Raw genomic sequence first — 27,216 nt, 5'->3', positions numbered from 1 at the left:
AGGCTGCCAACAAGCCTTTGCTGGTTGGAGGACCCAAGGTTTCCACAATTTAAAGATTCAGTCACATCATGCAGAATACAGTTGTGCTGGTATTGAAGCTTGCAGAACCAAACCTGGGGCTCTCATCTCTGTGTCTGAGTCCTGGTCCTTTTTCTCCCTCTATGACTATAAAGTAATGTCTTGTAATGAAAATACTCAGGACAATGAGATGTGACTATTTGTCCTTATCCCATTGCCAGCATCCTGTGTCACCTTGGACTTAGGCTCAGGCCTCAGATTTCTCATCAAAAAATAAGAAAATTATGTTGAACCTCACCTCCGGCTTTGTGATATTATTATTGTTGAGATGAAATATTACGTAATGATACATATGTGCGTCCTGTAGTGCTGTGAACTCAAATGCATGATAGACAACCAGACTTTTCATTCAGCCTATTGTGTGACTCACGAGTTCATCTCTTTCTTTTCTTAGAGTCTCCTCCTCCTCCTTGACATATCCTAAGAATATTCCAACTTTATCTTCCTCAACAGGAGTCAGCTGTATGACGTATGTCGTCCTGCCTTGTTATCAGTGCGTATGTCTGTCACCACTGCCAGTTTAATTCCTCCCCACTGTTTTTGCATGTACCTGTCCTCTCCTACGAACGGCATTTCTTGCTCTGAATCAGATCTCTCTTTCTTCTGCAGCCAGCTCTAGCTTATTTTCCACTGTGTACCCTTTACTGAACTGGCTGTCCCCAAAGAGCAAGTAACTCAAACATTACTTTGATTCACTTATAACATGAACTTCTAGATGTTGGGGGAGGTGGTTTGCTTTGCAGATTTGCCATTTGATTATGTGACTTAAACTGGAAACTGTTTGTTCCTCTGAGCTCACCACTTGATAAGTGAGAGGGATTGTGCAACGTCAAATTAGATACCCTTACAGAGACCTGCCGTTCTTTAATCACTTTAAGATTTTTGTTAAGCTCTGTTATATGTCAGGTGCTTTTGGCCGGGTTTGAACCCACCACCTCTGGTATATGGGGTCAGGGCCCTACTCCTTGGAGCCACAGGCGCCGTCAAGGTGCTTTTGTATATAACTTGAGGAGCATCTGTTTGGGATGAAAATCAAGGGAACCCTGAAGTCTCCTTGGAAGTTATCTAAGTAGCACTAATGTCTTTTTGTACTTTGTAAACGCTGCCATCTCTTTTCACTGCACCAAGCGCAACATACAGAGAGAAGTTTTATTTGCTGGCCATCAAGTAGTGGAGTGACATTCAGGCATCAAAAACCATCTGACCAAGGGTGGCACCTGTGGCTCAAAGGAGTAGGGCTCAGGCCCCATATGCTGGAGGTGGCGGGTTCAAACCCAGCCCTGGCCAAAAAAAAAAAAAAAAAAAAAAAACAGAACAAAATAAAAAGCCATCTGACCACTTGCTAACGTGTTTAGTGGAAGTGAGGGAATTGTGACTGGCCAGGTTTTGCCCCAGCAAGGATCCAGAGACTGTCATAGGCTCTCCCTGTCTCATCGGGTGCGTGTTACCTCTTCTTGGTCTGAGACCCTGAGAATATACATGGAGCAAGAGAGAGATGAGACAAAGACTAAGGCTGTATCGAGGAAATAATCCTTTTGTTAAGGAATTATACACTTAGCACAGGGGCAGTATAGTAGCCAGTGAGGTTTATGAAGGAGTACTGGTCAACGAGGCACTTGACACTGTATTTGAACTTCAGGAAAATCTGAAGTTTATAGTATATCTGTTTAATTACCTTCAAATGCCCCAGGAACCAGGACAATGTTCATTTTACGTACTGTCCTCCATCTGCTCAGCAGAATGGGAGAAGGACTGGCTACCAGGGCCCAAGGTGGGGGTGCTTCTTTCTCAGCCCCAGAAGCTAAGAGAGAATCTCAACAGTTCCCTCTGTGGCTTATTCAGGAAAGAAAAATAGGCCATGGCTTGGTAGGAAAGAGCAGTTTGGCAACCATAACTGGTCATAAGAACTATTTGCGTATTTTTAAAAACATCATAAATATTAGGCGAGATGCAATTTATTTTTTTAGAACTGCAAAATGTTATTGAAAACTTAGTCTTGGACATGTCACAACAGTTATTTTTTGAATTTGCCAGACCTTGTGTTCTATAACTGGAACAGGATTTTTGAAGCTTCTTTTTAGTTGGAAACTCTGCTGAGTTGGCAGTCACCTCTCAGCATCTGAGTAATAATAGTTATGTTCTCCAATGCGTTTTTCATAAGAGAGTTCATTATCTGTTCATGACTTTTAAAACCTAGACAAAAAAATTATTCTCTAATTTGAAAATGTTGTTTATTGACTATTAGAGGCATGAATAAAAATGTGGGTTTAGTTTTTACCCTTTCTGAATCTTCCGCCCCTGGAAAAAATTCTGTCTTAAGGTTAGAGAGGGCCATGAATAAGCCTTTGAAAGTTTAACTGTATCTTAGTTAAAACTCTTTCGATTATAAGTATTGGAGAACAACCAAAGCTAGATTAAGAAAATAATTCATTTAGGGGGCGGCACCTGTAGCTCAGTGGGTAGGGTGCCAGCCACATGCACCAGGGCTGGTGGGTTCAAACCCAGCCCCTGTCTGCTAAAAACAAACAAACAACAACAAAAAAAAAAAATAGCCAGGCCGTTGTGGTGGGCACCCGTAGTCCCAGCTATTCAGGAGGCTGAGGCAAGAGAATCACTTAAGCCCAAGTGTTTGAGGTTGCTGTGAGCCGTGATGCCATGGCACTCTACTGAGGGCAACAAAAGTGAGATTCTGTCTCAATAAAAAAAAATAAATAAATAAAAAATAATTCATTTAAAAAGATCCGAAAATATCTCATGCTCCCCAAAAAGCCAGGCCTCGGGAACATGCAGAAACCAAGGCCTAGAGTTGTAATTGGAACTCAGTTGTGTCTCTGTCTCTCTCTTCTCTTAATGGCCGTATTTCTCTGCCCCTCAGAACTCTTCAGAAAGAAATATATCCATACCATACCTCAAGAATATACGCATTAAAATTCTAGACCAATGGCCAGGCAAGGCGACTCATGCCTGTAATCCTAGCACCCTGAGAGGCCGAGGCGGGTAGATTGCCTGAGCTCACAGGTTCTATACCGGCCTAAGCCAGGGCCCCATCTCTAAAAATAGCCATAGGTTGTGGCGAGTGCCTGTAGTCCCGGGAAGCTGAGGCAAGAGAATCGCTTAAGCCCAAGAGTTGCAGGTTGCTGTGAGCTATGACGCTACAGCACTCTACCCAGGGTGACAAGGTGAGACTCTGTCTCAAAAAAAAAATTCTAGACCATGGGCATATGTGATCCTAATCCCAGAATATCAAGAGACAGACTGGACCAGATTAGGTCTTCTGTCAGGGTTTAGTATAGGAAACAGACCCCTGTAGGTACTTTAAATGGGAGTTTTTTTGTTTTGTTTTGTTTGAGACAGAGTCTCACTATGTTGCCCTTGGTAGAGTGCTCTGGCGTCACAGCTCACAGCAACCTCAAACTCTTGGGCGTAAGTGATTCTCTTGCCTCAGCCCCCCAAGTAGCTGGGACTACAGGTGCCTGCCACAACGCCCAGCTACTTTTTTGTTTCAGTTGTTTAGCTGGCCTGGGCCAGGTTTGAACATGCCACCCTTGGTGTATGTGGCTGGCACCATAAGCACTGTACTACAGGTGCCAAGCCTATGGGAGTTGATTAATACAAAAGACTGGGCCTGGGGTGGTGGCTCACACCTATAATCTTAGCCCTTTGTGCGGCCAAGGTTGAAAATGTTATTTATTGACTATTGAAGGGATAAATAAAAGGAGTTGGAGACCAGCCTGAGAAGAATAAGACCCTGTGTCTACTACCAAAAATAGAAAAATTAGCTGAGTGCTGTGGGGCATGCCTATGGTCCAGCTAGTCAGGAGGCTGAGGCAGGAGGATCACTTGAACCCAGGAGTTTGAGGTTGCTATGAGCTAGGCTGATGCCACAGCACTCTAGCCTGGGCAACAGAGGGAGACTCTGTCTTTAGAAAGAAAAAATACAGGGGATTTGGTACTTCCAAAATCTTCAGATGGACTAAAGAAGCAGGGTCTAAGCTAAGTCCTGGGTCACTTACCTGAAGGGCTTCTACCTTTGAGATCCCTTTGAAGAGCTTTTCCCTGGAGAAGCATTTGCAGATTCCTATCAACATCTGAGCAGCCGGGTATGGACTCAGTTGCAGAAATGCCAAAAAGGGAAAGGATGCTAGGCTTTGGTTCACTTCTGCTCGTAAGTTACAAGGGAATCTAAACAGTGGAACCTAATTCACAAAGAAAACCTGGCTGCAGCAGGAGTCTGGGAAGTGTAGAGTTTTTATTCACTTTCCTGCCTCTCTGATTAGCACAAGGATAGGATGGAGCTCACAGGAGCCAGCTAGTAGTACCTACCCCACATTACCTATTTCCCCGTGGCTGGGGAGGCAGGTTCACAGTGTACACCTGGGTGCCTGGGGCTCACCCCATGGGGTGGAAAGGATGGCTTATGAGCAGGGCAGATAATCCAAATGGAATTACCACCTGCATGAGATCCTTACACAAATATTTATGGAGGCCCCACCATGTGCCATGTACCATGTTTAGCAACTCCACTTTGAGTTGAGTTCAGGAGCTGGGGGTGGAGATGGTGAGCAAGAGCTTTTGTGTTTATGGTTCCATGAATGTCTGCCTTTGTTTTTTGTTTTGCTGTAGCATTTTTATCATCTGGTGTTTTGCCTTAAAATTGGCTTATGATCCACAGCGTATGCATCTTCTCTGCCCCACAGCTGCACACATTGGTGTTGGAATAAGTGGACAAGAAGGAATGCAAGCTGTCATGTCCAGCGACTACTCCTTTGCTCAGTTCAGGTATCTGCAGAGGCTCCTGCTGGTGCACGGCCGCTGGTCTTACATAAGGATGTGCAAATTCCTACGCTACTTCTTTTACAAAAACTTTGCATTCACTTTAGTTCATTTCTGGTATTCCTTCTTCAACGGCTACTCTGCACAGGTAAGACAACATTACTTATTTTTTACAGGGTGGAGATCTTAGATGATTAAAACTCGTTCTGAAAAGATACCTTGGCTGGGTGGGTTGGTAGCTCAATGATTACAGCACCGGCCCCATGCACAGGGGGTGGCAGGTTCAAACCTGGCCCGGGCCTGCTAAACAAACAGAAAAAAAGAAAAAAAAAAAGGAAAAGAAACCTTGTTTCTTCTATATTTATAGTTTTGGTGCTGTATCTCCTTAAAGTCAGGATGGAGTTAAGAAAGATCATGACTTTTATAAAATGTTTCTGGTGCTTTAAAAACATTTTACTTAAAAAAAACAACAAAAAAAAAAACATTTTACTTTACCTTAGGGGATGGAGGGGCATTTGGTTACATTTATGCCTTCATTTTAGATCTTTATATATCATTGCCATTAAGAATGGTGTTAAAAAATCGTTTAACTGAGAACATATAAAATGATATTGTGACCAAAGCTAAAGGAATGATATAAATTGTGGATGGCAGAGTTCTGTTATCATGTCCCCATGTGTTATTTTGTTCTTAGCTTTTGTTGAAATGAGAGTAAGGGACATATCTAATATGCTACAATGGTCCTGCAGCAGAAAGATATAATTAAAACGCGACCTAACTCAGTGCCTGTGGTCGTTGAAACTTACTGGACATAATGCCAGAGATAAATGGTGCCTCAGAATTAGGGCCAGAGGAAACTTCAAGCAGGGTCCCAGCTGTCTTCTTGTTTCTGGCAGGACCGCGTGTAACTCTTGGTCCCGAGGAAGCCCATCTCCTCCATCTCGCCCTCAGGAAGGACGCGTGCATGGTGGTCTTTCTGCTTTCAGAAGCCTATTTTCATAGTCAGTCAAATTCTGTTTTACAAAATATTTTCATGGAAATGGCTGGCCTTACAAAATGAAAGTTTTAAAAAAAATGAATGGCGGTAGGTGCTTTTGAAACAATGTTATTGTTTTATGTACTTTCAAACCTTAAGAAAGAGGTATGCAAAGGGTGAGCATGGACTTGTTTTCCAGCATCATCCAAGTAGAATTGACCACTTTACCAAAAACTGGAATATTCCTTCATACTTATCCTGGTGTCCATGCACAGGTCTGTGATTCTCCCATTCCATGGAAACAGAAACTCAGGTTTTCCAGAGGTGTAGATGAAGGGTGTTTAGGCAGGAGCCCCCGCTCAGCTGGGGTCATGCTTGCTCTGAGAAGGCAGGTGAGCGGGTGTCAGCCGGTCCGGCGCGTGTCCTTATCAGTAACACGAGCCTCGTCCTCTCCTCACAGACCGCATACGAGGACTGGTTCATCACCCTCTACAACGTGCTCTACTCCAGCCTGCCTGTGCTGCTCATGGGGCTGCTCGACCAGGTAGGAGCCTCGCTGACAGGGAAGCTTCCGGCCAGATGAGCGAGCACCTGTCTGAGAAGTTACAAGCAGACGTTCCAATGCGGTCTCCCAGTTTTTGCTTCTTTCTTTTTATTAATTTATTTTTTAGGACAGCATCTCTGTTGCCCATGCTACTGTGCCATGGCATCAATCTAGCTCAGAGCAACCTTGAACTCCTGGGCTCAAGCCATCCTCCTGCCTCAGCCTCCAGGGTAGCTAGCACTATAGGTGCCCACCACCCTGCCTGGCTAATGTTTCTATTTTTAGTAGAGGCTGGGTCTCGGTCTGCTGATGGCTGGTTTTGAATTCCTGAGCTTAAAGGGATCCTTCCACCTCAGCCTCTCATAGTGCTAGGATTACAAGTGTGAGCCACAGTGCCTGAACTTTACATTTTTGTGAGTAAACCCTATTATAATGCTGCTGTCAGACAACAAAGGTGACGTCTGTGTTTTTTGTTTTGTAATAAGAAAACCCCAGCTTCTCAGAGGCTGAAGCAGAAGGATCACTTGAGCCCAGGAGTTCAAGTCCAATCTAGGCAGCATTGCAAGACTCCATCTCTAACAATGAAAAGAAGATTCCTGTGACTGAGGTGGATTCATTGACAGAAGTGTTTACTGTGTTCCTTTTGGGCACTAGACCTTACTGTTAAGACACCTGAGAGCCTCACATGACTCTGTAATACACCTAACAACTTATTCATTTTAAAAGTAAATTTTTTTTTTTTTTTTATTAAATCATAGCTGTGTACATTAATGCAATCATGGGGCACCATACACTGGTTTTATAGACCATTTGACATATTTTCATCACACCGGTTAACACAGCCTTCCTGGCATTTTCTTAGTTATTGTGTTAAGACATTTATATTCTACATTTACTAAGTTTCACATGTACCCTCAGTATGTCACCCTTAGTAGAATGCTGTGGCATCACAGCTCACAGCAACCTCAAACTCTTGGGCTTAAGCAATTCTCTTGCCTCAGCCCCCCAAGTAGCTGCTTAAAAGTAAATTTTAATACTTTCCAAAACTTATATGCTTAATCTCCCAATTAATCTATTAACATACTTTTATCTAATAGCAATTCCTAAAGTAGTATAATGAATAAAAAGTAATAATTTAGAATTAACTCATCAACTTGTATGAGAATATTTCTCCCCAAAGAATCTGCAAAATGTAAATACAGAAAAACCTGTGTGAGTTGACCACCCAAGAAACTGCAACAAACTGGTCAACGTAAGAAACTGGGCCTGCTGTACTGATATGTACATGTGGTGAATGTCCAGTCTGTGAAAGTCAGGTCAACTGAGGGAGGTGGTCAACTAAGGAAGTTCTATATTATATATTTTCCCAGGAGGTTAAAAATAGCCTCCCTTTATATTTTTTGGTATTACTAATTTATTTCCTTTCCACAAATGGCAGCTTCTCTCTGAATTAAACGTTACGTAATTGTGGGCTAAAGCAATGAGATCGATCTCTGCACACAGAAAAAGTTGCAGGATTGATCACCTCATTCAGTTTTTGCCTTCCTCAAACTTGACAGCAAGTTGCAACTCTTACGAGATGTAAGTTGTAACATGTCCATCGTGTCAAGGAACCTGAAGATAATACACCACTCTGATTTTGTTTCCTCCTTAAGGATGTGAGTGACAAACTGAGCCTCCGATTCCCCGGGTTGTACGTGGTGGGACAAAAAGACTTACTGTTCAACTATAGGAGGTTCTTTGTGAGCTTGCTGCATGGGGTCTTGACGTCAATGGTCCTCTTCTTCATTCCTTTTGGAGCTTATCTGCAAACCGTGGGGCAGGACGGAGAGGCGCCTTCTGACTACCAATCTTTTGCCGTCACCATTGCCTCTGCTCTTGTCATAACAGTCAATTTCCAGGTATGTGGCTTTCAGCGACTGTATGTGGTGTCTTTTGGCACCTGTGCTTTTGTACAGAGGCTGGCGTGCACACCCACCTGACTCCCAATGCTGCTCTGCCACTTCGCAAAATATGAACACACTTTCCACATTTTACACCAAGCACATTTCCTATTTCTTGCCCGAGTCAAGGATGGTTTGGTTTCTGATTGTTTAGTGTTCAAGTCACATCATACTTAAATCATTGTTGCTATTTTCAGAATTCTTAGTGATCCCGTATGTCTTGCGAATTCCCCCAAATGAGTGCTCTGTTTGTCCCTGGTTTCCCAACAGATTGGCTTGGATACTTCCTACTGGACTTTTGTGAATGCTTTTTCAATTTTTGGAAGCATTGCACTTTATTTTGGCATCATGTTTGACTTTCACAGTGCTGGGATACATGTGCTCTTTCCAGATGCATTTCAGTTTACAGGTTGGTATTTTCTAAATTCCAAAAATAAATGTACCGACAATGTCATTAGTTAAATTTTGATATAACTTCCGGGTAAGTAAAAAAAAAAAAAAAGTATAAATTATTTCTAGTGAAAATTCCTGACTGTAAATAAATGGCAATGGTGGGTTGGAAGCGTGGTAACGTGATGGGAGCAAAGCAAGTTAAAATACAATTTTGCATCTGTTGCATTAAATAACTTAAGCCTTAAAAAGCTACATAAAGGCATTTTCATTTTCCCCCATAAAACCTATTATTATTAGGTTATTTGAAAAGTGATTATATGTGGACTATCCAGAAAGTATCCAGCCATGTCTATAAAATGTAATATGGGTATGCATAGCTGAATACTTTCCAGACAGCCCTGGCGCCTGTGTTCTTTAATCTTTCCAAAACACTATCTGAAAAGGTATAATGTACCAACAAACGTTTCAAACATTTTGCCCAGGTATTTCACACTTGATCTTAGCCAAAAGGCTGAGAAGCGATAGTTGCCCAGGTATTTCTACTTGGGGAAAATACCCTTAAGATAAAAAAAAAAAAAAGTAGGTAAGGTAATTTGTAAAAGGACAATACCACTATGACATTTCTTTTTCTTTCTTTTTTTTTTTGAGTCAGAGTCTCACTATGTCGCTCTTGGTAGAGTACATGGCATCACAGGTCACAGCAACCTCAAACTCTTGGGCTTAAGTGATTCTCTTGCCACAGCCTCCCAAGTAGCTGGGACTACAGGTGCTCACCACAATGCCCGGCTATTTTGTTGTTGTTGTCATTTAGCTGGCCCAGAATGGGTAACCCGCCAGCCCTGGTGTATGTGGTCATGCCTTAACCACTGAGATATGGGCACCGAGCCACACTATGACATTTCTAATTGTGAAAAGGAAAAAAAATGGAAGTAACCCAAAAACCTAAGATATTAAATTAGCTAATCAAACTATAAAATACTGGTGGGACACGGTGGCTCAAACCTATAATCCTAGCACTCTGGGAGGCTGAGGCAGGTGGATTACGTGAGCTCAGAAGTTTGAGACCAGCCTGAGCAAGAGGGAGACCCTGTCTCTATAAAAATAGAAAAACTAGCCAGGCGTTGTGGTGAGCACCTATCGTCACGGCTACTCAGGAGGCTGAGGCAAGAGGGTCGCTTGAGCCCAAGAATGTGAGGTTGTTGTGAGCTATGACACCACAACACTCTACCCAGGGTAACAGAGTGAGACTTTGGCTCAAATATGAAAAAGAAAAATAAAATACCAGTATGATGGAATTTTAGAACTCAAAAGTGGTCTAAATCATTGGAAATATGTCTGCTGAGCAATAAGTAAACTGATGGAAAACAAAATTATATTATGGCCAATGATTATAACTGTATAAAATTCATGATGAATTAATAAATGCTAGTGCTGGGCACAGTGGCTCAGGCCTGTAATCCTAGAGCTCTGGGAGGCTGAGGTGGGAGGATCCCTTGAGCTCAGGAGTTCCAGGTCAACCTGAGCAAAAGGGAGACCCCATCTCTACTAAAAATAGAAAAAGTGGCACATGCCTACAGTCCCTGCTAATTGGGAGGCGGAGGCAGAAGGATCAATACTGTACTCTACCTGGGTTATAGAGCGAGACTCTGTCTCTTAAAAAAAAAGCTAGGCTCAGCGCCATAGCTCAGCGGTTAGGGCACCGACCATATACACCAGAGCTGGCGAGTTCAAACCCAGCCCAGGACTGCTTAACAACAATGACAACTACAACAGCAACAAAAAAAAGCCAGGTGTTGTGGCAGGTGCCTGTAGTCCCAGCTACTTGGGAGACTGAGGCAAGAGAATCACTTTAAGCCCACAAGTTTGAGGTTGCTATGACCTGTGAACGCCACGGCACTCTACTGAGGATGACATAGTGAGACTCTGTGTCAAAATAAAAAAGCTAGAATGAATTTGAACTGGTATATAAATATTACAAATATCAAAATATAAATAAAAATAAATATGAACTGGAGTTTATGAGATTCTTATTTTGCATAAAGAGCTTGGGTTCATAATTTAAAAAAAAAAAACCTATAAACTGGTTTTCCCATAAAAGATTAGTTTATTTTTTTATTTTTTTTTTGTAGAGACAGAGTTTCACTTTATGGCCCTTGGTAGAGTGCCGTGGCATCACACAGCTCATAGCAACCTCCAACTCCTGGGCTTAAGCGATTCTCCTGCCTCAGCCTCCCTAGTAGCTGGGACTACAGGCGCCCGCCACAACGCCCGGCTATTTTTTTGTTGCAGTTCGGCTGGGGCCGGGTTTGAACCTGCCACCCTCAGTATATGGGGCCGGCGCCCTACCCATTGAGCCACAGGTGCCGCCGGATTAGTTTTTTTTTTTAATGACTAGTTGTTGAGTTGTAAAAGATAGTTGCTGTGGTAATCCTTTTCTTCGCAGAATAGTGTTTATTTTTTTATGCTTGTTTTTTCTTTCCTGACTCTGCATTTCAAATATTGAGTACCCAGTTACTTAGAATATTTCCACAGGGAGTATTTTGTAGTCCCATCCACATTTAGTAGCATAAGCACCACATCTGACATACAAAGGCCATTATTTTTACAAAATTAGAGAAAGTTCAGAAAACGTTATGATGAATTTGACCAGAATGTTAAGTATAATTTGAAAATTAGATATGTGATTGTATTATCGAAATCACTTGTTACAACTTCTGACATAAAATCTCAGAAACCAGATTGCAGGGGGAAAGCCTGGCACCAGTCAGGCTGAAGTGAATTTTAATTCAGACACTGCTAGTTTTGTTACCTTGGGCAAATTCTCCAAAACTCCATTTCTTTCTTAGGCACAGAGGACAATACCCATCTCTCAGAACTGATTGAATGACACGATCTTTATAAAACACTTGGTACTGGCGGTGCTAGTGTTTATTGCTAATATGTGGAGTTCCAAACCAAAACTATGAACTGGAAAGTCCTTTTTTTAAGTTCCTGAAAAAATTCAGAAGTCTAGATGTCCTAATTTTGCATTTTTAATCAACAAACATGCTTTCCTTTTTTCCCGTTAAGTGCTCAGTTATATATTTTTACTTGTTCCAAATGATTTACCTGCCCAATTTTGCTTTGCTTAGTCTGATTTTAAAATGTCCATTCTTTGAGCAGTGATGGGATGTTTGGGGGAAGCCACTCTGCTTGTGACTCTTTACCATAAATAGTTCATCTGTGGGTTGTGGAATATTGACTGTGCCCTTAGGATGAAAGGACCACCATGATGTCACTGTGTTTTTACAGGTACGGCTTCAAATGCTCTGAGGCAGCCGTACATTTGGCTGACAATCATTCTGACCGTTGCGGTGTGCTTACTGCCCGTCGTTGCCATTCGGTTCTTGTCAATGACCATCTGGCCATCAGAAAGTGATAAGGTATATACAAATACAGCCCCACCCCCTGTGTCCTTCACAGAAATCAAAGCATTTCCCAACAGCGCCTTTCCTGCAGAAGTCTAAGCTCATGGGAAGGTTTAATAAGAATACCTTCTATGACCACTTCTCTTACCTTTTTTTTTTTTTTTTTTTGAGATAGTATCTCACTGTGTCGCCCTTGGTAGAGTACTGTGGTGTCACAGCTCACAGCAACCTCAAACTCTTGGATTTAAGCAATTCTCTTGCCTCAGCCTCCCAAGTAGCTGGGACTACAGGTGCCTGCTGCAATGCACAACTATTGTTTTGCTGCATTTGCCATTGTTGTTTAGCTGGCCCCGGGCTGGGTTTGAACCCGCCAGCCTCAGTGTATATGGCTGGCACTATAACCACTGTGCTATGGCTGCTGAGCCCTTTTTTTTTTCCCCCCCTGGGCTCAAGGGATTCTCTTGCTCCAGCCTCCCAGTTAGCTGGGACTATAGGCACCCACCACAACGCCCAGCTATTTTTTTAGAAATGGGGTCTTGCTCTTGCTCAGGCTGGTCTAGAATGCCTGAGCTCAAGCAATCCACTGCTTTGGCCTCCCAGAGGGCTAGGATTATAGGTGTGATGCACCCTCACTTCTTTCTTTAACTCCATCTTGCAAATAAGTCCTTTGAAGACCAGAATTTTTATTTTCTTTTTAATACAAAATTTCCAAATATAAACAAGTATAATACAAAATTTCCAAATATAAAAAAAGGGAGACTAGAATAATCAGAGCTCACATATCTGTCTCCTTGGTTTAACAGTTACATTGTTACCATTTTGCCACACAAGCAAGTTGGTTTCATTTATTTAAGAAAAAATGTCGGCCTGTAGTCCCAGCTACTCGGGAGGCTGAGGCAAGAGAATCGCTTAAGCCCAGGAGTTGGAGGTTGCTGTGAGCTGTGTGATGCCACAGCACTCTACTGAGGGCCATAAAGTGAGACTCTGTCTCTACAAAAAAAAAAAAAAAAGAAAAGAAAAAATGTCGGGCGGCCCCTGTGGCTCAAGGAGTAGGGCGCCGGTCCCATATGCCGGAGGTGGCGGGTTCAAACCCAGCCCCGCCCCCCCCCCCCAAAGAAAAAGAAAAAATGTCACCTGCAGTAGCAGGATCCTTTGAGCTACAGGTAACAAAAAGCTGTGACTCTGAATGTCTCAACAATAATATGTCCTTTCAACTCGCATTATCATTAGCAGGCTGCAGGATCAGTTAATTAATATTATCAAAAAATAAATGGCAAGACACAGTGGCTCATGCCTATAATCCTAGCACTCTGGGAGGCCAGATTGCTTGAGCTTTCCAGTCCCAGACCAGCCTGAGCAAGAGCAAGACCCCATCTCTACTAAAAAATAAGAACATTACCTGGGGGTGGTGGCACAAGCCTGTAGTCCCAGCTACTTGGGAGGCTGAGGCAGGAGGATTGCTTGAGGCCAAGAGTTTGAGGTTGCTGTGAGCTGTGACAGCACAGCACTCTACTAAGGTTGAGAGAATGAGACTCAGTCGCAAATGGATGGATGGATGAATTAATAATTAAAATAATCAACTAAATAAAATAAAAGAGACTTAGGTTCTTCCCTTTGCCCTGCTGTCTTCATAATTAGCTTCACCTGGAAGCTGGCAGATTGCCACAGCAGTTCCCAACCTGCCGTCAGTGTGCTGGGACAGATAAGAGACTCTTCTGTGACGTTCCCTTAGGAGCCTCAAAACTTCTTACCCATGGGCCCCAGCTCACCTTCCTCATTCAGATCTCATCTGCCAGAATTAGGTCACAAGCCGTTCTTGGACGAGCACCTAGCAAGGAAAATCAGTCCCACGGCCTATGAGGAGTGTGGCTGTGAAGGGAGAGGGTACGGAATAAAACCAGTTTCCTAGAAATAAGAGACATAAGCTGATGTTGGGTAGGCAACCATGAGCCACCCCAGGTAACCCTTCTGGAGTGACACGTGTATGCAGTACTGGTCCCCTGCGTCCCCCCACCCCCCACCACGACCCCACCCACCTGCTGTGGTCTACCAAGTGGGGACAGGGAGGCTCACGACACAGTGAGACAGGAGTCGGGGGAAGCCTGGAGTAGACGGTCCATGCGTGTCCGGTTCGGGTCACCTCCTTCGGGCCAGGCTTCCCGTGTGTCACAGACCTTCCCATCTCTCGCCGCTTCCAGATCCAGAAGCACCGTAAGCGGCTGAAGGCGGAGGAGCAGTGGCAGCGGCGGCAGAACGTGTTCCGCCGGGGCGCGTCGTCGCGGCGCTCGGCCTACGCCTTCTCGCACCAGCGCGGCTACGCCGACCTCATCTCCTCCGGGCGCAGCATCCGCAAGAAGCGCTCGCCGCTGGACGCCATCGTGGCCGAGGGCACGGCCGAGTACAGGCGGACAGTGGAGAGCTGAGGGGCGCCCCACCCTGCAAAGGAGCTGGCTACTTTTTATGAAAAGACTCAGGACTTTTTGTTGTTCATTGAATTTGTAGCAAAGATGTTAAAGGTAATAACCTTTATAACAAACTGCTTGGGCTGGTCTATTAATCAATAGCAAAGAAAGGAAATATTTTAAAAAGTTGTATTACGCGGGCCGGGCGCCCTGGGAGCTCAGGAGTCCAGACCAGCCTGAGCCAGGGCGGGACCCAGGCTCTGAACACGGCCGGGCGACCTGGCCGGAGGGGGCGCAAGAGCGCAGCGTGGGCCCAAGAGTTTGAGGTTGCTGTGAGCTGTGACGCCACCGCACACTATCCAGGGTGACAAAGTGAGACCGTCTCAAGTAAACAAAATTCTGTCATACAACTGGGTATGTCCATTATGTTCAAAGGGAACCTTTTAATCCAGTCTTGATCAAGGGCAACAGAATTAGAAAGTGTGTTGAATTTCATTTCAAATGGGATTGCGTAACAATATGACAGTTAAACTTTTCTGTCTATGATCTTCAGCATGAATTTCCCCAGATTCCTTTTCACCCTATGACAATCTCATTAACGGTTTTTTTTTTTTTTTTGTAGAGACAAGAGTCTCACTTTATGGCCCTCGGTAGAGTGCCGTGGCCTCACACAGCTCACAGCAACCTCCAACTCCTGGGCTTAAGCGATTCTCTTGCCTCAGCCTCCCGAGTAGCTGGGACTACAGGCGCCCGCCACAACCCCCGGCTATTTTTTGGTTGCAGTTTGGCCGGGGCTGGGTTTGAACCCGCCACCCTCGGTATATGGGGCCGGCGCCTTATCGACTAAGCCACAGGCGCCGCCCTCATTAACGGTTTTTTAAATTTTATTTATGAGAGTAATGACAAAAGACTCATGAATATTCACCACATGGAAGCTAAGTGGTCCGATGATGTTTTCAAAGTTAATAATAGGCTGTCCGGTTCCATTGTCTCATCTCATAAACTTATTGGTTTGATAATTCTGTACCATCAAAGAAAAAAATTACTTCCAATTTCCTAAGTGTAAAGTTTCAGTCCATTTTTGGTTTTTACTGTTTTTACTGTTTTGGTTAAACAGCAGTCACACACTTTCACTATGGCATACTGTTGTAGCAACTTCCTGTGGTACCAAGTGACTGCATTCTCTACAGTCATTTTTATAAATGCATCTAAATATATGTAGGCTTTAAAAAGAAAACCCAAGTTTTAAAAAACTGAGTATATCAGTGGTAAATTGCAGAACATTTTGCGAAGCTTTCTTTTGAAAAGCAAACTCTGTGCCTGCCTATATGTAAAGTATTTCCTAAGGGACTTGACCAGAGACCTCACTCTTTTTTACTTGTTATCTTGACAGAAAAGGCTATTGGTAGCCACATTTCTAAAACTGGGGAACAACGTGTCATTTTAAATTTGGATATAACTTTAGATGATTATGGAAACTGTCCTCAACGAGGTGAAAGTAATTTTTTCCAGAAGCTTTTCTCATTCTTTCCCACACTAGTTTTCATATTCTAGTGTTTTCAATAATTCCGTTTTTTACCATTAGGCAGCAAATGTTCACCGTATCAGTCCCTTTAAATTCCTAGGAGGAAATCACAACATGTATATAGTTCATTTTCTTGGTATGATGAAAGAATGTATGGCTCTTTATGAAAGTAAATTTCTGCAAGTTTACAATTTTTCTTTAGCTTATAAATAAGAAGAATTGTAAGTTTCTTCCTCTTTTTTTTTTTTACGGAAAAGTTAACTTGTGTAATTCTGTCAGTTTCAGATGTCTTTTGTGAATTGTGGGAAAGATTGACAATATAAATGTGTCAAAGACTTATTGTTGGGTGCAATATTAACAATTTTGAAAAGCAAATTGCTTTGGATAAATTATTTCTGTATTCTGTAAATTTGAGATTATATATTTTTGTTTAAAAATAAATGTTTTAGTAAAATCTTTGGAAAGTATAATCTTTTTTAAGTTTTTTTTTTTTTTTTTTTTTTTTTTGAGACAGAGTCTCAAGCTGTCACCCTGGGTAGAGTGCCGTGCCGTCATAGCTCACAACTTCTAACTCAAGCTCAAGTGATCCTCGTGCCTTGGTTTTTCTATTTTTAGTAGAGACAGGTCTCACTTTTGCTCAGGCTGGTCTTGAACTCACAACCTCAAGCAATCCACCCACCTCAGCCTCTCAGAGTGCTAGGATCACAGGCGGGAGCCACTGCGCCCGGCTGTTTTTTTTTTTTTTTTTTTAAAGATTGAGCTATATGACAGAAGAATTTAGTCCTGCAAAGTTTCTAAAGAAACGTAGGGGTCTTTTAATGGTGAGAAATAGGGGAGAAGTGACTATGAAATAAAGACAGAGCATGTAGATTAGAGTTAGGAAGCTGGGAGTCTATGCCAGGGAGGTTACATCTTAGTATACTTAGGCAAGAGACAATTTTTCAAAATGACCCTCAAATCTTTGGAGCCAGAATAAAAGGAAAGGTAAATCTCAACCAAAAGCAGAGGCTGGCAAGTGAGCAGATAGTCCTAGAAATACACGATGAAGAGTCGGCAGAAAAATGAGCAAACAGGAGTGAGGAAGGAAGGAGGGCTTGGGAGACCTGGGGCTTGAGGCTGCAGGAATGTTGAGTCTAAGGATGTGGCAGCGGGGCAGGCAGCTCCTGGATACTAGGGAAGCCAGCACCCCACTAGGGAAGGAGGCTTTCTGTGTGGGGGTGGGGGACTCATTAGGATGTGTAGTTAGCAACAGTTGAAAAGCATTAGCCTCAGGGTGCTTGGGATGGGAGGTGATGAGCAGATGATTAGCCCCTGCAATAGAAATGGCGCTGTGAGTACAATTCTAAAAAGGCCTGGGGAATCCTCTCTAAAAGAGCTAAAGGCCACTTTTTTTCCTGGAATGTGCTTCTGTATTTAGTGGTTTGAGGGATAAATGTTTTTAATCAAAGAGCACCCCCTAAAGGTTCTTAAGTTCAGTACCAGAAACTGCTTAGTAATAATACCTGATGGGGATAAATTGATTCTTGAGAGACCTCAGTGTGATAGCAAAATGTATGCTAATGGAATCTAACTATATTTTAACAGTGGCTGCCTTCATGTGATGTGTATGAAGCTTAGAAAAATTGTGAGACAGCTTCTAAACATTGTTAGGATCTGCTAGAAAGTTCTGGCAGCAATACAACTACTGGTGCATGTATAAAAACAAAAAGGCCTGTCGAAACCTGGAAAGTAAGACAAATTACGTCTCAGGGAAAAGTGGACAGTAGGACCCTTAAACACTGTAAAAATGATTTCCTCAAAGATGCTCAACATTGTTGAGAAAATGAGAGAAAGGTGAATCAAAACCACACCCAGATGCCACTTCACACCCACAAGGGTGGCTAGGATAAAAACAAAAATAGAGAAAGTGGAACCCTCGTCTATAGCTGGTGGGAATGTAAAATGTGCAGCAACTGTGGAAAATGACCTGGCAGTTCTTTAATAGGCTGAACAGAATCACCATAAGACCCAGCAATTCCTAGGTACAACCAAAAAGAATGAAAACAGCTGTCCGAACAAATACACACTAATGTTCACAGCAGTGCTATTCACAATGCCCCAAGGTAGAAACAACCCAAACATCTGACAGATAAATGGATAAATGAAATGTGATGGATTTATATATAAACTGGAACATTATTTAGCCATGAAAGGAAAGACGTACCAACACATGCTATGACATAAATGAACCTTGAAACATGCCAGGTGACAGCAGGCAGACTCAAGAGGTCACATTTTAGGATCCTATTTACACACCTAGTACAGCTGAATCCTTAGAGACAGAAAGAAGATCAGTGGTTGCCAGAGGCTAGAGAAGAATGGGGAGCAAGTGTTAACACACACAGTGCCAAAAAAATGTATGTGGAGGGTAGCTCCTGTGGCTCAAAGGGATGGGGCACCAGCCCCATATACCGGTGGTGGTGGGTTCAAACCTGGCCCCGGCCAAAAACTGAAAAAATAAATAAAAATGTATGCAGAATTTGAGAGATGCTTTTTATTAGGTTGAAAGTACTGTTCCTGGTCAAGGGTACATAGATGTGCTATGCACAACCATTTTACCTAAAATTCATAGACTTTTTGGGAATGGTCAATTTTACTTCCAACAAGATCTCTTAAAACGTGGGTACTTAGCTCACAGGACTGTGAGGAGGGCAGGCAGACCCAGGGGGCTGACATTCCTGCCGGGGTTGACATTGCAGTCTTTTTCTTTCTTTTTTTTGCAGTTTTTGGCCTGGGCAGGGTTTGAACCGACCGCCTCTGGCATTTGGGGCCGGTGCCTTACTCCTTTGAGCCACAGGCACCGCCGGACATTGCAGTCTTGAATCTGAAAGCTAGAAACTGAGACGGAGTTCCTTCTTCTTCAGGGACCTCAGTCTACTGATTTAAATATCACTAACACTGTCACAGCAACGTGTAGACTTGTTTGACCAAATAACTGGGCACCATAGCCTACCTAACCCGACAGAAAATTCACCACCACAGTGTGTAATGGGGGTTTTCTTTGGGGGTGAAGAAAATGTTTCGGGACTTGATAGATGTGACTGCACGACATCGTGAATACGTTAATCCACTGCCACTGAGTTGTACCCTTTAAAATGGTTCATCTTATGTGAATTGCACATCAATTAAAAATAATAGAAAGATTATTTTATTTTTGTACAAAACAGAAAGCAAAAGAGTGCTTATTTAGGATCAGTTCAAAGGTCTTTCTTTGCTCCATATATATATGAAGAAGTAATGCTGTCTCCCATAGATACTGCTGAACTGCTAACTCAGTACCCACCCATTTCCAATCCCCTTTGACCTGGTCTACTTCACTTTAGAGATTGGAAATCTAACTACTTGGTCTTTCAAACTCCCTTGCACCTAGGGTGTCAATGGGACCCTCTATAGCCAATGAGACAAAAAGTAAAGTATGCTGGGAAAACCTTTACTTTCTTGAGGTACCTAAACTCCCTCTTCCCTCATCTCACCCAATCCCACTTCTTTCTTCCTTGAATATGAGTGTGATGTCTGGAGCTTTGGCAGCTATATTGTTATTATGTGGCAATGAGACAACCTATTAAGGATGGCACAGAGGAAAATTGGAAAGAATCTGGGTTGCTCACAAGGTTGAACAGGTAAATTGACTATCTACTTCCAGCCTATTTATTTGAGACTAAATCCATATTAGCTTAAGCTATGTTAGATTTTCTGTTACTTGTGGCCAAAAGTAATTGTAAATGATACAAAGCATGAAATAGACATAAAGGAAGAGATATTTAAAGAGGGTGAAATAATTTGAATTCAATTAGACGAAAATCTCAATAAATTAGAAATATAGAAAATGTAAGAAGGGAAATAAAGCTCTCATTCTTTAAAGGTGAAATGGAGGTATTCTTGGCATGGCCAGGAGATTGAACTAAAAATCTGTGATAATAAGAATTCAACAGGATAACTTTCATTTATACAGAAAACTAGTAAGACAATGTAACTGAGAAAAAACCGTATTTGCCATTGCAACAAAAAAGATAAAATGCCCAGGAATAAACTTTATAAGTAAGCCATATGTAAGCAAAACTTTAAAACAGTGAGTTCAAAAGAAGAGTTGAGCAAATGAAAAGTATATCCTGTTCTTTGATAAGACATAAAGACCATTAAGAATTGATTCTCCCTAAGATAATTTATAAATGGCATGATCCCCATAAAAAATGCCAACAGTTTCCTTAAATAGACAGACTGATTATAAAGTTCATGTAGAAAAATTAGTAAGAGCCAGAAACCAAAAGCCATAAGGTGAGACCATATTACAATTTCAAAGTAGTTTAAGCCATGTGATTCTGATGCATGATTACACAGACACTCATGGAAGAGAATAGAAAAATCCTGAAATAGACTCAGACACATGCAAAAATTTACTATATAAAGTGGTGAGAAGATGGTGGGAATCAGTGGTGGGAAGATGAACTTTTTAATAAATGGCATTGGGACAACAGAAAATCAAACTGGATACTTCACACAGTAGTATAATAAACTTCAAATAAATATTTAAATGTGAAAAAAACTCATAAAAGAAATGGAAGAAAAACAGGAGAAAATTCAAATATAGCATTGGAGTAGGGAAAGACTTTCTAATTAAGACTAAAAATTCAGGTGGCACTGGTAGCTCAAGCAGCTAAGGTGCCAGCCACATACACCTGAGCTGGCGGGTTCGAATCTGGTCTGGGCCTGCCAAACAGTGACAACTACAACCAAAAAATAACCAGGCATTGTGGCGGGCGCCTGTAGTCCCAGCTACTCGGGAGGCTGAGGCAAGAGAATTACTTAAGCCCAGGAGTTGGAGGTTGCTGTGGGCTGTGATGCCATAGCACTCTAACAGAGCTTGAGGCTCTGTCTCAAAAAAAACACAAAAACTAAAATTCAAAGCCTCAAAAGAAAGGCTAATATAAAAGCTTTCCTTTTAGCAGAACAAAATCAAAAGATATAAACAAAAACAAATGGCAAAGTGGGAACAATATATGGAAGTCATATCAGACAAAGGGCTAATCTCCTTAATATATAAAAGACTTCCTTGCAACTAAAAAATTCTGACAATCCAACTGAAAAAAACATAGGCAAATGTCTTAGTTTGGGCTGTATAACAAAATACCGTAAACTGGGTGGCTTATAAACAACAGAAATTTATTTCTCACAGTTCTGGAGATTAGGGAGTCCTAGATCAGGCCCTGGTGGACGAGGTGCCTGGTGGGGGAACTGCTTCCTCATTCACTGATGTGCCTTCTGACTATGTCCTCGCCTGGTGGGAGGGACAAACAAGCGCCCCTGGGACGCTTTTGTAAAGGCCACAATCCCTCCTGACTTAATCCCTCTGTAAAAGTCCCTATTTCCTAATATCATCAGCTTGGAGGGTTAGGATTTAGACTTATGAATTTTAGAAGGACACAAATATTCGAACCAGAGCAGCCAAGAACATGAACAAAGATCAGAAAAAAAACAAACATACAAACAGCTGTGGAACTCATGAAGAGATATGTAAACTTACCTGTAATAAATGCAAATCAAAATGACTTGAATAAACCACCTTCACCTATTAATTTAACAAAAGAGAAGAACTCTGATAAGGCATTGTTTAGACTGTGGCAAAAACAGCCCTTCTATTTGAATATAAATGAATGAAACTCTAAGGAGGGCAATTTAGCAATAACCATTAAAATTTCAAATGTATATATTCCCTTCGATCTAGCAATCACACTTCTCAAGTTTATCCTGCAGAGATATATTTGCCCACGGAGAAATGATATGTACAAGTATTGCCTGTAGCACCGTTTGTAATAGTAAAATGTTGGCGCACAGGGGGCAGGTTAAATGAAGTACTACATTGCATCCTGATGACAGAAAACAAGGAAACTGTAATGAAACCCGAGGGAGGAGGCGCCATCTCCATGACTTGCAGAGAAGTAAGAGGAGACAGGTGCCACGCTGTGTGTGTGGTGGCTTCATTTCATGTAAAAATAAATAAGTAAGGAGCAGGAGGTGATAAAACTGGTGGGTAGAGTCAATGTAATCCCACCTAAAATCCCAGAGGACTTTTTGGTAAAAATTGACAAGCTGCTTCTGAAATTCATCTGGAAATGCAAAGGCTCTGGAAGAAGAGTCAACCTAATTCTGCAAAAGAAAAAAATTGGCTATGTTATCTGGTTATCAGTTTTTTCTTTTTTATTTATTTTTGAGACAAAGTCTTACTTCGTCACCCTCAGTAGAGTGCTGGGGTGTCTTAGCTCACAGCAATCTCAAACTCTTAGGCTTAAGCGATTCTCTTTCCTCAGCCTCCCATCTCGCTGCACTGCAGGCGCCTGCCACAATGCCCGGCTATTTTTGTAGAGACAGAGGTCTCGCTCTTGCTCAGGCTGGTCTTGAACCTGTGAGCTCAGGCAATCCACCTGCCTCAGCCTCCCAAGTGCTAAGATTATAGGCATGAGCCACTGCACCGGCTGATTATCAGTTTAAAAATCTTTTTTAAAAAAGAAAAAGTATGCGGTACTGACATTACTTTTGAAAATTTGTAGTAATCAAAACAGAATAGTATTGGTCTACAGATAGCAAATAGATCTATGGAGACCAGAAATAAATCCATATATCTATGGGCAAACGATTTTTGACATGGGTACAATGGAAGTAGAGAAATGACATCCTCAACCAACAGTGATGGACATCTGGCTATGCATACGCAAAAAAAGAAACTTAGGGGAAAAAATGAACTTGGATCCATACCTCGAACCATACCTTGTATCCACAAAAGACTGACAAAGAAGATACATGTCTGAAAAAAAAAAATAGATGAAAAGATGCCACACATCCTTAGGGAGATGCTTGAGAGAGGGATTACAAAGGAATATAAGAAACTTTTGGTGGTGATGGGCATGTGTACTACTATCTCTGATTGTGGCAATGGTTTCATAGGTATAAGCGTGTATTAAAACATCAAATTGTTCACTATACATATGTGCACTTTGTCATATATTATTTATACCTTAGAAAAAACTCTTTATTTTTTGGAGACAGAGTCTCACTTTGTCACCCTTGGTAGAGTGCTGTGTCATCATAGTGCACAGCAACCTTGAACTCTTGGGCTCAAGGGATTCTTTTGCCTCAGCCTCCCAAGCAGCTGGGACTACATGCACCTGCCACAATGCGCCCAGCTATTTTTAGAGATGAGGTCTCACTGTTGCTCAGGCTCAAACTTGTCAGCTCAGGCAATCCACCCACCTCGGCCTCCCAGAGTACTGGGATTACAGGCATGAGCCACCACGCCCAGCCAGAAAAAAGTTTTTGAAGAAAGAATACAGAAAGTAGATTGAGGGGAATATGGTCATATTTTCATCAAGAAACTCTAGGGGCCAGACAAGGTAGCCCACACATGACCTCAATAGTTCGAGACCAGCCTGAGCAAGAGCAAGACCCGTCTCTAGAAGAAATGGGGATAGACAGAGAGCAGTGTGTTTTGTTAGGCCATTTACATGCACACACATTTTCTTTGCTCTCTAAAGAGTCTGGGTAACATCCTAAAGTCATGTCAAATATGTGGAAAGCTCCAGTAGAATTTGAGAGAATGTTCCAGATTCAAAGACCTGTGTGTATTTGCCTCTATATTGTCCAACCAAATATTGGCTAAGATGACCACTGCAATAAGATGCACAGAATGAAATGACTCATAGCTTATCAGGAATGTTGCTTCAAAACCTGAAGAAAGGCTTGGCGCCCATAGCTCAAGCAGCTAGGGAGCCAGCCACATACACCAGAGCTGGAGGGTTTAAATCCAGCCTGGGCCCGCCAAACAATGACAACTACAACCAAAAAAAAAAAAAAAAAATAGCTAGGCGTTGTGGCAGGTGCCTGTAGTCCCAGCTACTTGGGAGGCTGAGGCAAGAGAATCACTTAAGCCCTAGAGTTGGGGGTTGCTGTGAGCTGTGACACCACAACACTCTACTCAGGATGACAGCTTGAGACTCTGTCTCAAAAAAAAAAAAAAACCAACAAAAACAGGGTGGCACCTGTGGCTCAAAGGAGTAGGGCGCTGGCCCCATATGCGGGAGGTGGCAGGTTCAAACCCAGCCCTGGCCAAAAACTGCAAAACAAACAAACAAAAGAAACCTGAATAAAATTATAATGCTGTAATTCACAATAAATGTAAGAGGAAGAGAAATTCTATATTAATATAGAGAGAAAGTCAAATCCCGATAGAGTATGGTGGTTAAAAATCCAAAGCACTCCAGCCAAATTTAAGATACAGGTTAACCTCACTCCAGATAACCTGTTTATGATCTCCAGTTGGAAAGATTACCAGTGTTCCTTGGCCCCTGATGCTTTAAATAGCAATAATTTAATAGCCATCATTTTAGAGGCCATCATAAGCCCTGGAAGGTCTTCTGATTCTTTCCACCAGAAGATTAAAGATATTGGATCTGGCTTGTGAAGTCATCACCAGAGGGTTTTTCAGTCTAGCATTTCTCACCAGGAATCAATTCTCCCAGGTGATAAGAATCAGTCTTCAGAATAGAGGCTGATTTGCCCACTGGGAGTCATCTTGCAATTTCATTATAAAATGGTTCTGCTGAGCCAAGCTGCATAATGAATAACCCAGTCTATGGAAATCCTATAGGAGGTCTCTAGTTACCATCCATTTAGGGATCCCCATCTACCTTCAGTTTCCTTATTTAAATTTGTGTGAACATCATAAAAAATTTATGATCATCAATGAGTTTAACAAAAATAACACAAGGGACTATATCTAAAAGTAGAGCTTTGGGGCGGCGCCAGGGCACTAGCCACATATACCAAGGCTGGCAGGTTCAAACCCAGCCCGGGCTAGCTAAAACAACGACAACTGTAGCAACAACAACAAAAAAATTAGCCAGGCATTATGGCAGGTGCCTGTAGTCCCAGCTACTTGGGAGGCTGAGGCAAGAGAATTGCTTGAGTCCAAGAGTTGGAGGTTGCTGTGAGCTGTGACACAGCATTCTACCCAGGGTGACAGAATAAGACTCTGTCTCAAAATAAATAAATAATAAAAGTAGAGCAATGGTGCAAGTTTCTGGAAAACTTGCATCGAAATTTTATCACCACAAATATCTTAAGTAAATATGAACTCAGAAGGTCTCGTCTAAAGTTACTGCATTAAGACGGAGTCATTTCTTAGGATTTTGTGGCTTGGGGGGAAAATACTTTTATAAACTGCTCCAACAGCAAAAGTACCAATAAACTAAGAAATCATAAGCCGGGCCTCTGAGACCCCCAGAGACACTGAGAGGCTCAACTCCTGCTAAACGGACACAAGATTTACCCTTCAAACCAAACTAAAGGACTTCTTTATTGATTCCAGTAGACACAATTAATTCTGCTTTGAAAGCTTCCCCACCTCTACAGAGAAAATTTTCTTCTCTATTTGATGTCGTATCCCCAATTCCATATTGTACCCATGCGAATTCAGCCAAAAGATTAGCCCAGGATCAAGCTAATTGTGCCTTTAGAAAGCAACGTCAGGCCAGAGCACACAGCACCTGGTGAGCCTGTAAAGCAAAGAAGTTGATGGAAAGTTGCCAGATACAGAATGAAATGATTATTTATGCTTTTGTTTGCCTGGCTGAAGTATGGAGATCAGGTTGAAGAGTTGTGGGGAATCCAGAGGCAGGTGGAGAGAGGTGGACAGATGGAAGATAGTACTTGTACTAGAAGAAAAGGATTGGTGTTTAAGCAGCAAAGTTTGTAGGTTTCAAGGGAAAGATCTCATTTAATGGCTTGATACAAGAGCTAGGTCATTTTTTTTTTTTTTTTTTTGAGAAGTGAAGGCATTAGGAAAGACCTATAAGGGTCTGAGATAGTCTACCTACAGCGGGGTAGAATATCTCAGCGGGGGTTGGAGAGGCTCCACCTGCAGCCCTCAGCAGCTTTGCAAGTTTGACTCATGCATATCACCAAACAAAAGAAAAACTCATTAACTATTAATGCCATTTATATCCTAATTCAGAAGGCTTACTGGATGTCAAGCACATACTAGGCATTTTGGTATACTTGATCTCATATAATCCTCACAATAACCTTTCCAAAGAAAGGTCATTATCACTTTGCAATCAAAATATCTGAGGCTCAGAAAGGTTAAGAAACTTGACCAAGGTCAAGAAAATAAGCATTCTGGCGGGGCACGGTGGCTCATGCCTGTAATCTTAGCACTCTGGGCGAGTGGATTGCCTGACCTCAGGGGTTTGAGACCAGCCTGAGCAAGAGTGAGACTCCCGTCTCTAAAAATAGCCAGGTCTTGTGGAGCGCGCCTGTAGACCCAGCTACTCCGGAGGCTGAGGCAAGAGAATCGCTTAAGCTGTGACGCCACAGCACTCTACCAAAGACTACAAAATAAGACTGTCTCAAAAAATGTGTTCTACGACTATGGTATCGCTTCAGAGGTCTAGCTGCACAAGACTCATCATTATTAGCCTTCCTTAAACCGCGCTCATTCGGCAGGACTTTAAAATTATTTTACTTTAAACTTTTTGTTGTTGGCTTTGGAGAAAGATAACGCGCTTACAATGAAGGAGTCCACTAACATGAAGATGCCTGGAAATCACGACTTTAAAGTTCTCCAGGGAGTAAATTAACCAGCAAACCTAAGTCTTAAATGTTAGGTCTACAAGGAAAAGTTAAGTTTTCAGTTCCTCAAATGTTTCATCGTAATGACGACTCCCACTTTCAGTTTGCAGCTACAAACTGTATTACTGAGATTTTTTTTTTTTTTTTGATTGCTCTGATTCGTTAATTAAGCGAACGTTGCTGGGCTCTCCCGTCTCCGGTCCCGGGAAAGGAAGAGCTCTGGGACGCGGTAATTTTTGTCACTTCTCTTTGTTTTGAGGAGCAAAACCCCGAAAGTATAAGGCGGCTTCTAGGAGACGTCTATAAGTTTCCTGGGAAACAATACTCGAAGGCAGCTTTCCTACAACTCGGAAGAGAACTCCAGGCTCCCTCTACCTACAAATATGCAACACCGCGAGGAGGGACCCGGAAGAGCAGAACTAAGTGAACGGAAGGCGGAAGTGGCCCGGAGACAATATGGCGGCGCCGGCGTCCCGTGCCCTAAACCGAGGCCGAAGGTCAGTACGGTGGCCCGTC

The 27,216-nt window shown here is 42.4% G+C and overlaps 1 protein-coding gene across 1 annotated transcript in view; it reads left to right on the top strand.

The window, feature by feature from the left end:
- ATP8B1 (ATPase phospholipid transporting 8B1) overlaps positions 1-14,550 on the top strand; it is a 152,872-nt gene extending 138,322 nt beyond the window's left edge. Inside the window, exons 23-28 of the mRNA XM_053571239.1 lie at positions 4,776-4,999; positions 6,288-6,371; positions 8,027-8,272; positions 8,585-8,723; positions 11,999-12,129; positions 14,313-14,550. Coding sequence (XP_053427214.1) covers positions 4,776-4,999; positions 6,288-6,371; positions 8,027-8,272; positions 8,585-8,723; positions 11,999-12,129; positions 14,313-14,537 — 1,049 coding nt within the window. The 3' untranslated portion in view covers positions 14,538-14,550. The remainder of the gene's footprint in view (positions 1-4,775; positions 5,000-6,287; positions 6,372-8,026; positions 8,273-8,584; positions 8,724-11,998; positions 12,130-14,312) is intronic.
- The last annotated feature ends 12,666 nt before the right edge of the window (positions 14,551-27,216 follow it).

This window comes from Nycticebus coucang, chromosome 19 (genome assembly GCF_027406575.1).
Source record: "Nycticebus coucang isolate mNycCou1 chromosome 19, mNycCou1.pri, whole genome shotgun sequence".
Classification (NCBI taxonomy): domain Eukaryota; kingdom Metazoa; phylum Chordata; class Mammalia; order Primates; family Lorisidae; genus Nycticebus; species Nycticebus coucang.
Note: the sequence above shows the minus strand (reverse complement) of the source record. Positions and strands in the feature narration are given on the sequence as shown.